Below are 16,886 nucleotides of genomic sequence, written 5' to 3' on the forward strand. Positions count from 1 at the left end.
ACTCGGCTGTTTGATTTCACATTTTAATGTTTGTGTGGATTTGCAGAAGAGGGATTGTATTCAACGTAATACTGCATGTAAAATCTGATTTATATAATGATAAGGTTTCCAGTTTTCCTTCAAACTCTTTTCGTTCATTTCTCAATATTTAAGTTATCTTCTCTGATACATCCGGGGTCCTCAAACGTATCTCTCAAAGGTCCGCATCTAAAAAACTATACGCTACAAATATCTGAGTATTAACAGTTGTATGTATGTACTTTTTTTTTTTTTTGATAACTTTTTTGAGGCATTTTTAGGCCTTTATTTGACAGGACAGCTTAGACTTGAAAGGGGATGACATGCAGCAAAGGGTCGCAGGTGGGTTTGGTGATGGTGATTTTGGGGCTGTCTCATGTTAAACCCACCAGACTCCATGTAAATAATCAGTACTTTTATCATCTTAAAACACACTTCATTCAAAGTGGACAGAAACTAAATAAAACTACCAAAAGCCGTCTTGGTTCATCTTTCCACTGTTCCAACAATCACCACTCTGGTTTGGTTGAAATAAACCCTTAATTCACCCATTTACATGTGGAGATATGCTGGCTCTATACACGCTAAAAGTACTGATTATTTACATGGAGTCTGGTGGAGATATGCTGGCTCTATACACGCTAAAAGTCCTGATTATTTACATGGAGTCTGGTGGAAATATGCTGGTTCTATACACGCTAAAAGTACTGATTATTTACATGGAGTCTGGTGTAGGTTGGTGATGGTGATTTCGAGGCTGTTTCATGTTAAACTAAAAGGATCTTACTCTTTAACTAAAAGGTCTATCTCTGTAGAGATCCTTTCATAATGTTGTCAGACACCAATTTTCAAAGATTGTTGATATCATCACTCACTTAGACTTAGTCTATGAGGTTTATTAATTAGTAACACGTATTTCAAGGTCTTTCTCGTTTATATATTTGATATCAGGAAACTAAAGCTGTACACTTACCCTCCCTCTCTCTCTCCCTCTCTCCCTCGCTCCCTCTCTCTCTCCCTCTCTCTCCCTCTCTCCCTCTCTCCCTCTCTCTCCCTCTCTCCCTCTCTCCCTCTCTCTCCCTCTCTCCCTCTCTCTCTCCCTCTCTCTCCCTCTCTCCCTCTCTCCCTCTCTCTCCCTCTCTCCCTCTCTCCCTCTCTCCTCTCTCCCTCTCTCTCCCTCTCTCCCTCTCTCTCGCTCTCCCTCTCTCCCTCTCTCTCCCTCTCTCCCTCTCTCCTCTCTCTCCCTCTCTCTCCCTCTCTCTCTCTCTCTCCCTCTCTCTCTCTCTCTCTCCCCCTTTAAGATGCAGCTGAATGTGATGAATAGTTAAATCTCTGATTTGCATCCTGAGGGACTGGGTTATAAACTGTCTCCCTAAACATAAAGACAGGCTGTTCTTCTGTCTGTTTCTCACTCCGCCAACATTTGAATATAATTTTCATATTATTTACTCTAACATTATTTTAACACAAATTCACAAAGTCCAACAGGAAACGTATATGAGTGCAAATATTTAGTAATATATATAGTGTTACACTGTTGACGTGTGTGTGTGTCTGTGTGTGTGTGTGTGTCTCTGTGTGTGTGTGTGTGTGTTGTAACTTCAGTAAATGCAACATCTTTTCCAAAAGTCAGTGAGTAAAGGTGTAAAATAATCCTGATTTCATACCAAAAATAACTGTTTATTATCATCTAACAGGGTGAAGATGCAGTGGAGTCTGTTGGTGTTGATTGTGATGGGTAAGTGGATCATCTGGACAGCTCACTCCTCATCAACTCCAACTCACATTTCAGTTAAGAATATGGTCACCAAACCCACCAGACTCCATGTAAATAATCACTACTTTTAGCGTGTATAGAGCCAGCATTTCTCCACATGTAAATGGGTGAATTAAGGGTTTATTTCAACCAAACCAGAGTGGTGATTGTTGGAACAGTGGAAAGATGAACCAAGACGGCTTTTGATAGTTTTATTTAGTTTCTGTCCACTTTGAATGAAGTGTGTTTTAAGATGATAAAAGTCCTGATTATTTACATGGAGTCTGGTGGGTTTAGCGAACGCAATTTGACGGATGTTTTTTATATTTAAAAAAAAGGATGGTTATTTTGGGGCTGTTTCATATTAAACAAAAAGGATCTTACTCTTTAACATCAGTCACTTAGACACAAAAACATGAGTCCACGTTGTAAAACAAAACAAAGTTACCTTTTAATGAACAGATGCTTGTCTAGCTCTCAGCTCCATCGCTGCAGTTTCTTCTCTGTTATCAGGTCAGTGTTCCTCCATTGGGGGTCAGCTGTGTGACTACCACTTCATTGGAAAGAATATGACCTGGAAAGAAGCCCAGGATTATTGCAGAAAGAACCACACTGACCTGGCCACAGTGTCTAACCAGACAGACATGCAGAGACTCCTTGAATCCACGACTGAACAGTATCAAGGTGGAGCCTGGATTGGGCTGCAAAACAACACAACAAACACTGTGTGTCGCTGGCGCTGGTCTCAGCCAGGGGTGGAGTTCAACGTGACTGAGAGTAAATGGTCTCAAGGACAGCCGGATAATTTAGGCAATCAGGAGAACTGTGTGATGATGAATGGTGGCACATGGCATGACGACTCTTGTTCTACAAAATATAACTTTATCTGCTATGAAGGTGAGAATATGTGGTGCATAGAGTCTGTTCTCCCCTAAAAAACTCCCCCAGAAGTGGTTTGTTCCAGCATCATTCTGACCTATATTCATGTTTCTAGTGGCGGCGCCCTCTTAAAAATCATGCACATTAATGCAATGACCATGATAAGGTTTGTGCATGTGAACAATTTATCAAAATTTGAACTATTTTAGTATTATGGCAAAGCATACTAAAGATGAGAGAGCTTTTCATGATGCCCAGCAGTGTGTAGTTGGTTAGACAAACATCTGGTAATATGAATGAAGTGTGTGTCATGTGGTGCAACAGTTAGATTTTGGTAATGCTATATGTAGTTCTGGTTGTAGTGATTTTTTATTTTGCAGGATATATGAGATATTTAGCAGTTTGGGTGGGTGGTTTTGTGAATTGTGTTAAGAAGGCCTATTTTGATAAAACCAAATTAGTTTGCAAAATTGTGTTTTAGCAATTGGAAAAAACTGTAAAATGATTTAAAACATAACAGATGTGTTATAAAAGGTTTTCCTCTCACCTGATTGGCTCCTCGAACCAGGCCTTCTTCACCAGGAAGACGACGAAGGTGAGGAAGAGGAACCCGGCGACCGCAATGAGGCCGGTGAGCCCTTGACGCAGCAGAGGCTCGCTAGTCCCAGTCTGAGCTAAAACACACACACACACACACACACACACACACACACACACACACACACAGAGACACACACACACACAAACATACACACACATACACACACTAAAACACACACACACAGACACACACAGAAACAAAGAAAGAAATGTCAAAATTATTCGAAAAAATTACAAGAAGTGTTTAAAAAGACGACCAAAACATTGGATTTCTTTTTTTAACATTTTGACCCAGAAAAACTAAAAGTTGCTCAATGGGTAATAGGTAATACCCTACTGACCTCTAGCTCTGCATCCAACTCAGCCCCCAACCCCCCTATCCCACCCATAGTGTTCTATAGTAACTACACTCATACATAGCCATATTCTACTGCTCTTCATACTATTCATCCTGCACATACACTTATTCTCACTACTCTCATAATGTTACTGTTTCTGCACTACAATGGTACTGTTACCACACTGCACATAGCTGAACATACTGTACACATCTGACTATATGGTTCATAATGAATATCCATATTTATTCTGTTTTTCTTATAATAATACACTGCATATATCTATATTATTCTTACTACTATTATAATGTAAACCAACTGTACTCTTCTGTCTACACTGCACTATATTTCCTGTCCTGTCTATACTTGTATATCACTTTACACTTTTCTGCTCTTTTTTGCACTTCTGGTTGGACGCAAACTGCATTTCGTTGTCTTTGTTCTTGTACTCTGCACAATGACAATACAGTCGACTCTAATCTGATCTAATCTAATGTTTAGGTGAAGGAAACAGTGGGAAGTTTCCAGGGAATGATACAGATCTGACACGTTAATATTTTAATATTCAAATGACGACAACAAAGGGACAGCCAGAGTGTCTGAAGAGGATCAATAAGGTGTTGAGAGCAGTCTCCGTCGGCACAGAAAGGGAGAAACATCAGAGCAGAGGGAAGCTGTGGACATTCACAAGATGTAAGTTATAAACTCGGCTGTTTGATTTCACATTTTAATGTTTGTGTGGATTTGCAGAAGAGGGATTGTATTCAACGTAATACTGCATGTAAAATCTGATTTATATAATGATGAGGTTTCCAGTTTTCCTTCAAACTCTTTTTGTTCATTTCTCAATATTTAAGTTATCTTCTCTGATACATCCGGGGTCCTCAAACGTATCTCTCAAAGGTCTGCATTTAAAAAACTATACGCTACAAATATCAGTAGAAGTATAACAGTTGTATATCTGTACTTAAACTATACGCTTGTGTGTGTGTGTGTGTGTGTGTGTGTGTGTGTGTATGTGTGTATGTGTGTTCTTGTTTAACTATATTACTTTACTTTAAAGGTGTGTTTGAGGGTTAAGACTTGGTTTTAGGATTAGGGTTAGAATTAGGTTATGGTTAGGGTGAGGGTAAGGGTTAAGGTTAGGGTAAGGGGCTAGGGAATGCATTATGTCAATGACGGGTCCCCACAAAGATAGTGAGATGCACTATGTGTGTCTCTGTGTGTGTGTGTGTGTTTGTGTGTGTGTGTTTGTCTGTGTGTCTGTGTGTGTGTGTGTGTGTTTCTGTGTGTGTTTTTTTTAGAAATCTTTTCTTTTTCAAATTTTTTGTCGCTTTTGTAAAACATTTTCTGTTTAGCTTTTTTCGGCCACTTTTAACAATGTTTTTATCATTTATTTTTCGACCTCTTTGACTTTATTTCCAATGTTTTTGCTGGTCGTTTTGTTGCCGTTTGTCGCTTTCTGCATTGCTATTTTTTATTTTAACACACATTATTTTTTTTTTTTACAGGACAAAGTCTGGGTAATGACCTGCCAGAACATTTCTGTCATTTTACTGACTTATTTCTTAGAGTGTATTTAAGGACGAACGTCCACAACGATTGGCCTTCACCGAAAATTTTAAACATACATTTAAGTTTTGTTTACAGAGGGGTTTAACATGAAACTATCACCATCACCAAACCCACCAGACTCCATGTAAATAATCAGGACTTTTATCACTGTAAAACACACTTCATTCAAAGTGGACAGAAACTAAATAAAACTATCAAAAGTCGTCTTGGTTCATCTTTCCACTGTTCCAACAATCACCACTCTGTTTTTTTTTTTTAAATAAACCCTTAATTCACCCATTTACATGTGGAGATATGCTGGCTCTATACACGCTAAAAGTCCTGATTATTTACATGGAGTCTGGTGGAGATAATGCTGGCTCTATACACACTAAAAGTACTGATTATTTACATGGAGTCTGGTGGAAATATGCTGGCTCTATACACGCTAAAAGTACTGATTATTTACATGGAGTCTGGTGGAAATATGCTGGCTCTATACACGCTAAAAGTACTGATTATTTACATGGAGTCTGGTGGAAATATGCTGGCTCTATACACGCTAAAAGTACTGATTATTTACATGGAGTCTGGTGTAGTTTGGAGATGGTGATTTCGGGGCTGTTTCATGTTAGACTAAAAGGATCTTACTCTTTAACTAAAAGGTCTATCTCTGTAGAGATCCTTTCATAATGTTGTCAGACACTTAGAATAATAATCTGAGTCTGTCAGCAGCAATAACAGAACTTTTAGTGGACGCTAACTGACTCTAACATGTGTCCTGTAGGGTTACATTACAGCTTGTTTCTTGCTTTGGACCATTTTTAAAGATAGTTGTTTCCATCAGTCACTGAGACACAAACACATGGGAACATAGAGTCCAGGCTGAAAAATACCCAAAGTTACCCTTTACTTTGCAGCTGAATGTGATGAATAGTTAAATCTTTGATTTGCATCCTGAGGGACTGGGTTATAAACTGTATCCCTAAACATAAAGACAGGCTGTTCTTCTGTCTGTTTTGCCCTCACTCCTCCAACATTTGAATAAAATTATATAATTTTCGTATTTATTTTTAACACAAATTCAAAAAGTCCAACGTATGAATGCAAATGTCACAGTTCAAGGTGTTACACTGTTGACTTGTGTGTGTCTGTGTGTGTGTGTGTGTGTGTGTGTGTGTGTGTGTGTGTGTGTGTGTGTGTGTGTGTGTTGTAACTTCAGTAAATTCAACATCTTTTCCAAAAGTCAGTGAGTAAAGGTGTAAAATAATCCTGATTTCATACCAAAAACAACTGTTTATTATCATCTAACAGGGTGAAGATGCAGTGGAGTCTGTTGGTGTTGATTGTGATGGGTAAGTGGATCATCTGGACAGCTCACTCCTCATCAACTCCAACTCACATTTCAGTTAAGAATATGGTTTGATTTAAGCAGTAATTTAGTTTTTTTTCAACCTGGAATTTCCTGTTTTTTTAAGTGGCTTTAATGTAACGTTAACAGACAAATGTTTAGCATCAGTTACTGTCGTTTTATGTGTGATTTTTGTGGACTACAAGAAGAGAGTATTTCCCATCTGGATGTGGACAACTTTCTAAAAAAGAAACTTGAGATGAATGTTGAACTAAGTATGTTTGAGGTGATGCTATATTTTAGTCAAGATAAGATAAAAAACATACACGTCTACTAAAGTTCTGTTGTTGCTGCTGACAGACTCAGATTATTATTCTAAGTGTCTGAGAACATTATGAAAGGATCCCTACAGAGATAGACCTTTTAGTTAAAGATTAAGATACTGTTTGTCTCTTATATAAAAAATGTTGTAAGTTAATGTCTGTTTCTGCAAGTACCAATGCAGCAGATTTTACAAATGTGTGGGGTAATGTTTATTAATTCTTTAACTGTTTGTGGTACCTTTATATGGAATTGTTTCCTCTATTTAATGTTTTTCCTTGTTTTCTTTTCCCTTTTTCTTCTTTTTTGGATATAGTAATATTATGTACCCTTTTTTATATATTGTATTTTAAAAGCCCCCCCTCTTTTGAGATGTATATGATGAAACCCTCTGTGAAGTTGTCATGGGTGTGGCTTTTTGGTCGGCTCAGACCTAATCAGACTGATTGAAGCCAGATGGTGTGTCAGCTGTATGTGAGCCCTACATATATCCCTTCATCAAATGTTTTTACCATTTGCCTGAAGAAGACCCAATAGGGTCGAAACGTTGCATCTATGCATATATATTAAAAACGCGAGCTTAAAGCAGTGTTGCGGACGTTATATTTTTTTCGCTTTTAGTACTTTAATTTGTCCTGCACCTGCCAGAAGGTGGGATGTGCACACAATTACTTTTTTTAAAATAAGCGGGTTAATGCCCTTCGAGGTGTCCATTGTCAGGTATTAATGGACTTCGGTGGAGGTAATGGTTCACGCATCGCGTCATCCATTAATACCTTACTGAGAGACCACTAGTGGCAGAAAATGACATATTGGATGTTTAACGTCTGGTGGGTTTGGTGATGGTGATTTCGGGGCTGTTTCATGTTAAACAAAAATAATCTTACTCTTTAACATCAGCCACTTAGACACACAAATGAGAAAATAGAGTCCAGGTTTAAAAACAGAACAAAGTTACCTTTTAATGAACAGATGCTTGTCTAGCTCTCAGCTCCATCGCTGCAGTTTCTTCTCTGTTATCAGGTCAGTGTTCCTCCGTTGGGGGTCAGCTGTATGAGTACCACTTCATTGGAAAGAATATGACGTGGAAAGCAGCCAAGGAGTATTGCAGAAAGCACCACACTGATCTGGCCACAGTGTCTAACCAGGCAGACATGCAGAGACTCCACAACCCTGCAAAGTTTCAAGCCGGAGCCTGGATTGGGCTGCAGCGAGAATGGCGCTGGTCTCAGCCAGGGGTGGAGTTCAACGAGAGCGAGAGTAAATGGTATCCAGGAGAGCCGAATAATTTAGGCAATCATGAGAACTGTGTGTGGATGAGGAATGACAAATGGAATGACATCTCTTGTTCTTACATCTATGAATTTATCTGCTATGAAGGTGAGAATATGTGGTGCATAGAGTCTGTTCTCCCCTAAAAAACTCCCCCATAAGTGGTTTGTTCCAGCATCATTCTGACCTATATTCATGTTTCTAGTGGCGGCGCCCTCTAGTGGCCGTAGTAGTTCTGATGGGCGCAAAGCAGGAAGTAAGGTGAGGAAGTAGAAGAGCGCCAAATGTCGAACAAACACAGGATTTTCACCCAGGAGGCCGGGGTTCATGTCCCGTTTGAAGAAAAAAAAGCAAACCGAGAGTTTTTTTTACTTTAGAGGGAACCAACGGAGCTTGGACTTTAATCTGACCCACAGGAGAGTTCTCCGTCCGCATATCTAAACCAGAGAACGTAACGGTGGCGGTTTTCAAAACGTGGTTAACGCTGTGAAACGGCGCCACTAGAAACCTAAATATAGGTCAGAATGATGCTGGAACAAACCACTTCTGGGGGAGTTTTTCAGGGGAGGAAAGTCTCTGAATTGATATCACATTATTGTTTTGAAAGAACAATAATGTAGGATTTTATGAGACTAAATAAAAACAAAAAAGTTTGTCTGTGTCTTCCACAGAACACAACAAGACCGGCCAAACATTTCATATCATTAAATCTATGAAAAGATGGCAAGACGCTCAGAGCTATTGCAGAGAACATCACACTGACCTGATCAGTGGAGTCAAACAGCTAGAAGACTTCAAGACACAGCCAGAATGATGCAAACTATCCCTGGAACATTTTCTGGATCGGCCTGTTCAGAGACTCTGACTGGAGTTGGTCAGATGGGAGCAGTTTCTCTTTCAGATCCTGGGAACTAACAACCCTAAGAATGTGCTATGACTACGTCAGATGGAAAATGGAGCTCTGATGACTGTATGAAAAAAACCCTTCTTCTGCTACAACGGTGAGTTTATCAGAAGTCTATCTAACGGTACTGTACATCTACATCTGTTTAATGATTTACTTCATTTAGTTTATTATAAGAATTATGGTATGAGGTTCATCGTTGTTGAATATCTTGATAATGATATAACTCGCGATAAATAAACAGATAAAGTTCTCAGTTCTGCTAAAATACAACAAACTGCTTGTTAGATTTAAAACAAATGAAAGGAAATAATTTGCCACTTTCTTTTGTTGAACATATTGGATGTTGAGTTGAATATAAAAGGCAGCACTAAAATAGAACGACAGATACATTTTAAAGTGCAGTTTTCTGCTGCTGAGATTTTACTTTCAAATGCATCTTTTAGACCGACTTTACTGTCTTTTAAAAGGCTGTAGCGAGCTCCATTTTAAAGTTAGAAAGAAGACGAAGAAGATAGTACAATCATTAAAACATACAACAACATTTCTCTTAGCATCACTGTCATACCAATAATGACGTTAAATCAAACCCTCTCGTGTAATATTGCTTCATCACAAAATATATAATCTAATGTTACAGCTGTTATTTAAACTGTCCTGTGTTTGTCTACATGGGCGGAGCATTTGGGTCTCCGCCACTAATTGACTTAGACACTAATTGAATCTGCCACTAATTGACTTGGACACTAATTGGCTCCTCCCCGAATTGACTCCGCCCATGATTGATTGATTGACTCCTCTTCTCCCCTGACAGATTCAGTGATCCTGATCAAGGAGAACATGACCTGGGAGGACGCGTTATACTACTGCAGAGATCACTATCGTGATCTTGTCTCCATCACCAACCAGGACGAGCAGCTCTGGGTCCAGGAGAGAGCCAAGACGGCCTCCACTCCCTACGTGTGGCTGGGACTGCGCTACACCTGCACTCTGGACTTCTGGTTCTGGGTCACTGACGAGACGGTCCGCTACACCAACTGGGGCCCCGGCCAGTCTGGGGACGACTGCAACATGTCTGGAGCCATGGACAGAAATGGAACGCACCAGTGGGTCAAAAAGATCGATGACAACCACCAGCTTAATTTCATCTGTTCCACGTAAAAACCAGCAGAATGAAACTAAGTAAATTTACTTTTTACTACTTTTAAGTACTGTACTTCAGTAATAATGTTGTTAAGATGAGGTACTTGGATTTCAAAGTTAATATTTCAAGTAAAAAAGTCCTAATATTTCATGTAAAAAAGCCGTAATATTTCAAGTAAAAAAGTCAAAATATTTTTGTGAAAAAGTCATAATATTTCAAGTAAAAAGTCATAATATTTTGGGAAAAACATTGTAATAATTCAAGTAAAAAAGTCGTAATATTTCCAGAAAAAAAGTAATTTTTCAGGAATAAAGTAGTAATATTTTAAGTAAAAAAATCTTAATATTTTGGGGAAAATATAATATTTCAAGTGAAAAATTCGTAATAATAATAATAAAATAATAATTCTACATAAATATTAAGAAGACAGACACAGCTTAATAGGCAAAACACAATACAGTCGCTGCTTCCTAAAACAGGAGGAAAGCTGGCAGAAAAGCCGACGCTGTAAATGCATAAATCAAGACGCTTATCAATATCACTTCCCCATCAGTCAGGACCAAGATCTGACCATAACTACACTTGTGCTTTCTATAAACTGTCGTTGTTTTAGCCTATTATTTCAGTTGCAACCCTGGCAGTGGGAAGTGATTGTGAGAGTAAATAATAAAATATAAAAACATAATTCAAAATCAATGTGCACATTGGCAACACACGGCTCAACACGGTAACTTTTTCAAGTAAAAAAGTCGGAATATTTCAAGTTAAAAAGCCGGAATATATAAAGTAAAAAAGTCATATTAAACCTGCAAGCAGCGATGGACGGGCCCTCGCTCCTCTGCGCGCGTCGGGGTCACCAGCGGTCGCCGCTCCTTGCGACCGTGCATTCGCGCGGCACTCAGACACTGCAAATCGTCACCAATGAAAAGGGAACTCCCTGCTGAGTTCAATGATACCTCACACAAGACTCTACCTTAGATGGGTCAGCATTTATGAAAGGGGGCGTGGCTTGAACATAGGGGGCGGGCCAAACGATCACCAATGAAGAAGTAACTCTCTGCTGAGTTCATTGATACCTCACACGATGGTCAACCTTAAATCGTTCAAATGTTATGAAAGGGGTGTGGCTTAAGCATAAGGGGCGGGCCAAACCATCACCAATGAAGAAGCAACTCTCTGCTGAGTTTAATGACACCTCACACAAGACTCTACCTTAAACGGTACAAATGTTATGAAGGGGGGCGTGGCCTGAGTAAGTGGGCGTGGTTATATTATAGGGGCCGGCTCATTATCACATGTAGACCACACATTCTAAGTTTCATGTAAATCGGATGATGTTTGTCATATAAGGCGCATTTCCTGTTGCCAGCGGGGGGCGCTATGACCAAAAGTCAAATATGGCCTGTAGGTGTCCTCAGGCCTGGACCCTTGTCAATCGTGAGAATTTTCGGGCAGATACGACAACGTACACTCAAGTTACAACAATTTATTTGTTCATCGCTCAACACTCAAAATGGCCGCCATGCCACGCCCACACCGTCTGACGAAAAGTTTTTCTTTTAATAACTTTTCATCTTTAAGGTGTTGGGATGATAGAGACCAAGTTTGAAGTACATCGGATGAAATCTCTAGGAGGAGTTCGTTAAAGTATAGCACCTTGACTTTTAGGCCTACTTCCTGTTGCCACTAGGGGGCGCTATGACTTTAAGTAAATATCGGCCTTTATTTGTCCTCAGGGTTGGACTCTTATGAATCCTGAAAAGTTTCGAGCCAATCGGACAATGTACACTCGAGTTACACCCACTTCATATTTCGGCGGCGAAACGCACAAAATGGCCACCCCGCCACGGCCACGCCCTATGACGAAAAGTTTTTCTTTTAACAACTTTTCATCTTTAATGTCTTAAGATGGCACAGACCGAATTTGAAGTTGATCGGATGAAATCTCTAGGAGGAATTCGTTAAAGTACGACACGTGGAAATGGCCAAAATCGCACTAATTTCGAACTTTGAAATCAAAATGGCGGACTTCCTGTTGGGCTTAGCGTATGGCTTCAATGACGTTTTTTGTACATCTTGACATGATACACATGTTTACCAAGTTTCGTGAGTCTACGTTAAACGCACTGCAGGGGCTCAATTTTTTTAACATTGTAGGGGGCGCTAGCGAGCCATTTTTGCGCGCCTATTCCCGAAACCCTTAAAATACGTAAATGTTCACGAGACTTGATGCGACCGCCAAATTTGGTGAGTTTTTGAATATGTTAAGCCCCTCAAAAAGCCAATTCATTTGCCGGGAAAATAATTCCTTCAGTTTCAATAGGGCCTTCGCCGCTGTCGGCGCTCAGGCCCTAAATATTTCACAGAAAAAAGTCAAAATTTTTTAATTAAAAAAGTCGTAATATTTAGAGAAAAAAAGTTGTAATATATCAAGTAAAAATGTAGTAATATTTCAAGTAAAAGAGTCGTAATATTTCAAGTAAAAAAATTGTAATATTTCAGGAAGAAAGTTGTAATATAGATCTTTTACTTTACATTTTAACAGTGTGGGATTAATACTTTTACTGAAGTTAAGATGTGTTTTATTCATTTACTCACTTTGTTTGCAGTGGTGTGACGCTGACATACTGTGTGTCCTCTGGGATTATTGAATGGCATTCTGGGAAATGTAGGAATTTATATCTCAAAGTAAATATTTCAAGAAAAAATGTCATAATTCTTTTTTTTTTTAAAGTCGTAATATTTTGGAACAATTTTATTGAATGGTAAAAAAAAAAGTAAGTAAAAAAGTCGTAATATTTTGGGAAAAAAGTCATAATATTTTGGGGAAAAAATCATAATATTTGAAGTAAAAAAGTTTTAATATTTTATGTAAAAAGTCGTAATATTTCAATTAAAAAATCATAATATTTCAAGCAGAAAATTCATAACAGTTTAGGAAAAAAGTTGTATTATTTCAAAGAAAAATATCGTAACATTTTAGAAAATAAGTCGTAATATTTCAAGTAAAAATGTCAATGGGATTAATACTTTTACTTAAGTTAAGGATGTGTTTTATTCATTTACTCATTTATTTGTTTGCAGTGGTGTGACGTTGACATACTGTGAGTCCTCTGGGATTAGTGAATGGCATTCTGGGAAATGTAGGAACTTATATCTCAAAGGAAATATTTCAAGAACGTTGTAATATTTCAAGAAAAAGTCGTAATATTTCATGTAAAAAAACTCTTAATATTTCAAGTAAAATGTCATAATATTTTGGGAAAAATATCGTAATATTTCGGGATAAATATCGTAATATTTCAGGAAGAAAGTTGTAATATAGTAGACTGGGTGAACCAGCCCAATCTGCTGGTGATTTGATTCCTCCCTGCAGCTCAGGCTGGATACCTGTACGTTTATCTATCCTGCTTCCATTACAAATTTGCGGGAACCAATCACAAACTGGCTTATCAATCTGGCGCGCTATTGGTGGATTTAACATGATGACGATAGAGAAGAGACCAAGCAGCTTCTTGGTTACATTCAACATGACGGCAACCGAAGCGCAGCGACCCATTGATGCTGCTGTCGCTGCTACGTCACCCTGATCGTTGCTCTGATTGGTTGAAGAACTGTCCAATTGCATCATTTCAACTATGCCCGTTGATCCCGCCTCTTGTGCAGAGAAAATCCAGAGCAGACTCCCCAGACTAATGTTCAATCTTAAAGATGGAGCTTGGTCTGCTGATAGCAGGACTAGTAATATAGATCTTTAACTTTACATTTTAACAGTGTGGGATTAATACTTTTACTGAAGTTAAGGATGTGTTTTATTCATTTACTCACTTTGTTTGCAGTGGTGTGACGCTGACATACTGTGTGTCCTCTGGGATTATTGAATGGCATTCTGGGAAATGTAGGAACTTATATCTCAAAGGAAATATTTCAAGAAAAAATGTCATAATTTTTTTTTTTTTTAAAGTCGTAATATTTTGGGAAAAAAAATCGTAATATTTTGGAAAATGTTGGTGAAAAAGTCATAATATTTCAAGTAAAAAAGTCGTAACATTTTGGGAAAAAGTCATAATATTTCAAATAAAAAAATCATAATATTTTGGGAAAAAAGTTGTAATATTTCGGAAAAATTTAATATTTTAAGAAAAAGTCGTAATATTTGAGGAAGAAAGTTGTAATATAGATCTTTTACTTTACATTTTAACAGTGTGGGATTAATACTTTTACTTAAGTTAAGGATGTGTTTTATTAATTTACTCACTTTGTTTGCAGTGGTGTGATGTTGATACATACTGTGTGTCCTCTGGGATTATTGAATGGCATTCTGGGAAATGTAGGAATTTATATTTCAAAGTAAATATTTCAAGAAAAAATGTCATTATATATATTTTTTTTAAAGTTTTAATATTTTGGGACAATTTTATTGAATGGTAACAAAAGTAAATAAAAAAAGTCGTAATATTATAATTAAAAAAATCATGATATGTTAAAAAAAGTCGTAATATTTCAAGTCAAAAAAGTCATATTATATCGGGTAAAAAGTCATAATACTTCAAGAAAAAAAATTGTAATATTTTTTCTTCTTAAAGTGTGAAGTTCTGGTGAATATCTGATGTTATATTATGTAAAATCTGTTTCTGATAATCACATTTTTTCTTGAGTTTTATGTAACCAAAGAATAGTTTTCTCTGAGTCTAAATAAACTGTTAAACCACAGAGTGGTCCTCTCTTTTCACTAACCCAAAATCCTGTTATGACATCATGAAACTGGGTCTCTGTGTACTGGGTCTGTGTGTACTTGGTCTCTGTGTACTAGGTCCAGTGTTGGGCAAGTTACTTTTAAAAAGGAATTAGTTACAGTTACTAGTTACTTCATCCAAAAAGTAACTAAATTAGTTACTCAGTTACAAATTATAAAAGTAACTAGTTACTTCAGAAAGTAACTATTGCGTTAAAAAGTACATTTTTAAATGCTCAAATGTGACCCCACCTCCACCTACCCCTCTTTAACGGAACTTAAAATACATGTGCATGTTCAATTAGTTATGATAAATCTGAATATTATAATGAAATGGACACTTAATACAATACATTATTAACAGAAACAATGTACAGTAATCTAAACTATTTTAATGTTGCTGTGGGACAAAGTGAGACTAGCCTCCAATCAAATACCATGTATGTAGATATTATGTTTATATAGTGGATCAACACAAATAACACAATAGATCTTTTGGAACATTTGATATTTATTGCCCCTCAACAGGCCACAACTGTTTAAAATTAAATTATGCTTGTTAAGCGCTATACCAAAAATAAATAACAATTGAAGCTGCAAGCTGCAATGGACGGGGCCTCGCGCCTGTGCGCATGTCGGGGTTACTGCCGGACGTCGCTCCTTGCGACCGTGCATTTGCACGGCACTCAGACACTGCAAATCATCACCAATGAAAAGGGAACTCCCTGCCAAGTTTAATGATACCTCACACAAGACTCTACATCATACATTTCATTAGCTGTGAAAGGCAGCGTGGACTAAGCATAGGGGGTCAAGGCAAACCATGACCAACAAAAAAGAAAGTCTCTGCTGAGTTCATTGATACCTCACATAAGACTCTACCTTAAACGGTTGAAATGTTATGCAGGGGGCGTGGCCTGAGTGAGTGGGCGTGGTTAAAGTATAGGGGACGGCTCAGTATCACATGTCGACCACACATTATAAGTTTCATGTAAATCGGATGAGGTTTGTCATAAGGCTGATTTCCTGATGCCAGCGGGGGGCGCTATGTCCAAAAGTCAATATTGGCCTGTATGTGTCATCAGGCCTGGACTCTTGTTGATTGTGGGAAATTTCAAGCAGATATGAGAATGCACACAGTAGTTACAGCCACTTTGTCGTTCATCGCTAAACACTCAAAATGGGCGCCACGCCACGCCCACACCGTTTCACGAAATTTTTTTCTTTTAATAACTTCTCATCTTTAAGGTGTTGAGAAGATACACACCAAATTTGAAGCCCATCGGATGAAATCTCTAGGAGGAGTTCGTTAAACTCTAGCACCTTGACTTTTAGGCCTACTTCCTGTTGCCGTTGCCACTAGGTGGCGCTATGACTTTGAGTCAATTTTGTCAGGTAAATGTCCTCAGAGTTAGAGTCTTATGAATCCTGAAAAGTTTTGAGCCAATTGGACAATGTACACTAAAGTTACACCCACTTCCTCTTTTGATGGCGAAACACACAAAATGGCCGCCCCGCCACGGCCACGCCCTATGACGAAAAGTTTTTCTTTTAACAACTTTTCATCTTTAACTTCTTAAGATGGTACAGACCAAATTTGAAGTTGATTGGATGAAATCTCTAGGAGGAGTTTGTTAAAGTACGATGTGGAAATGGCCAAAATGGCATTAATTTCGACCTTTGAATTAAAAATGGTGAAAGTGGGCACAACTGAAGCCACATGTGCAAAACTCAAACTACAGTCTGCAGAACCAACAGTCACCTGAACTAAACAGTTCACATCTCCTGAAAAACTCATTCACAGAAACACAACTCTTCACACACGTCTCAGAACAGACTCAGTGCAGAGAAACACTACGAACAATCCTCACTGAGACACACACACACTGAGACACACACACTGAGACACACACAAAGACACACACACACAAGACTGTGGTTAACAGTTTTGACAGCAGTATGTTAGCATTTCAACAAAGTGCTATAAATCCACAGTGTTGTGCAGGTTGTGGTT

The 16,886-nt window shown here is 38.2% G+C and overlaps 3 protein-coding genes across 3 annotated transcripts; all 3 read left to right on the plus strand.

The window, feature by feature from the left end:
* The first annotated feature begins 1,722 nt into the window (after positions 1-1,722).
* Positions 1,723-3,331, plus strand: LOC118496281 (C-type lectin lectoxin-Enh5-like). Its single transcript, XM_036007397.1, has 3 exons — positions 1,723-1,756; positions 2,288-2,671; positions 3,222-3,331. Exons 1-3 carry the CDS (start codon positions 1,723-1,725, stop codon positions 3,329-3,331), a joined length of 528 nt encoding a protein of 175 aa, XP_035863290.1.
* Positions 3,332-4,170: 839 nt separating this feature from the next.
* Positions 4,171-8,903, plus strand: LOC116038251 (L-selectin-like). The gene is made up of 4 exons (XM_036007398.1): positions 4,171-4,284; positions 6,460-6,500; positions 7,841-8,197; positions 8,761-8,903. Coding segments are annotated over exons 1-4 (543 nt in total). The 5' UTR covers positions 4,171-4,282.
* Positions 8,904-9,070: 167 nt separating this feature from the next.
* LOC118496282 (low affinity immunoglobulin epsilon Fc receptor-like) lies at positions 9,071-10,154 on the plus strand. Its single transcript, XM_036007399.1, has 2 exons — positions 9,071-9,090; positions 9,808-10,154. The coding sequence occupies exon 2, from the start codon at positions 9,834-9,836 to the stop codon at positions 10,152-10,154; it is 321 nt and encodes a 106-aa protein (XP_035863292.1). The 5' UTR covers positions 9,071-9,090; positions 9,808-9,833.
* Positions 10,155-16,886: the final 6,732 nt, after the last annotated feature.

This window comes from Sander lucioperca, chromosome 11 (genome assembly GCF_008315115.2).
Source record: "Sander lucioperca isolate FBNREF2018 chromosome 11, SLUC_FBN_1.2, whole genome shotgun sequence".
Classification (NCBI taxonomy): domain Eukaryota; kingdom Metazoa; phylum Chordata; class Actinopteri; order Perciformes; family Percidae; genus Sander; species Sander lucioperca.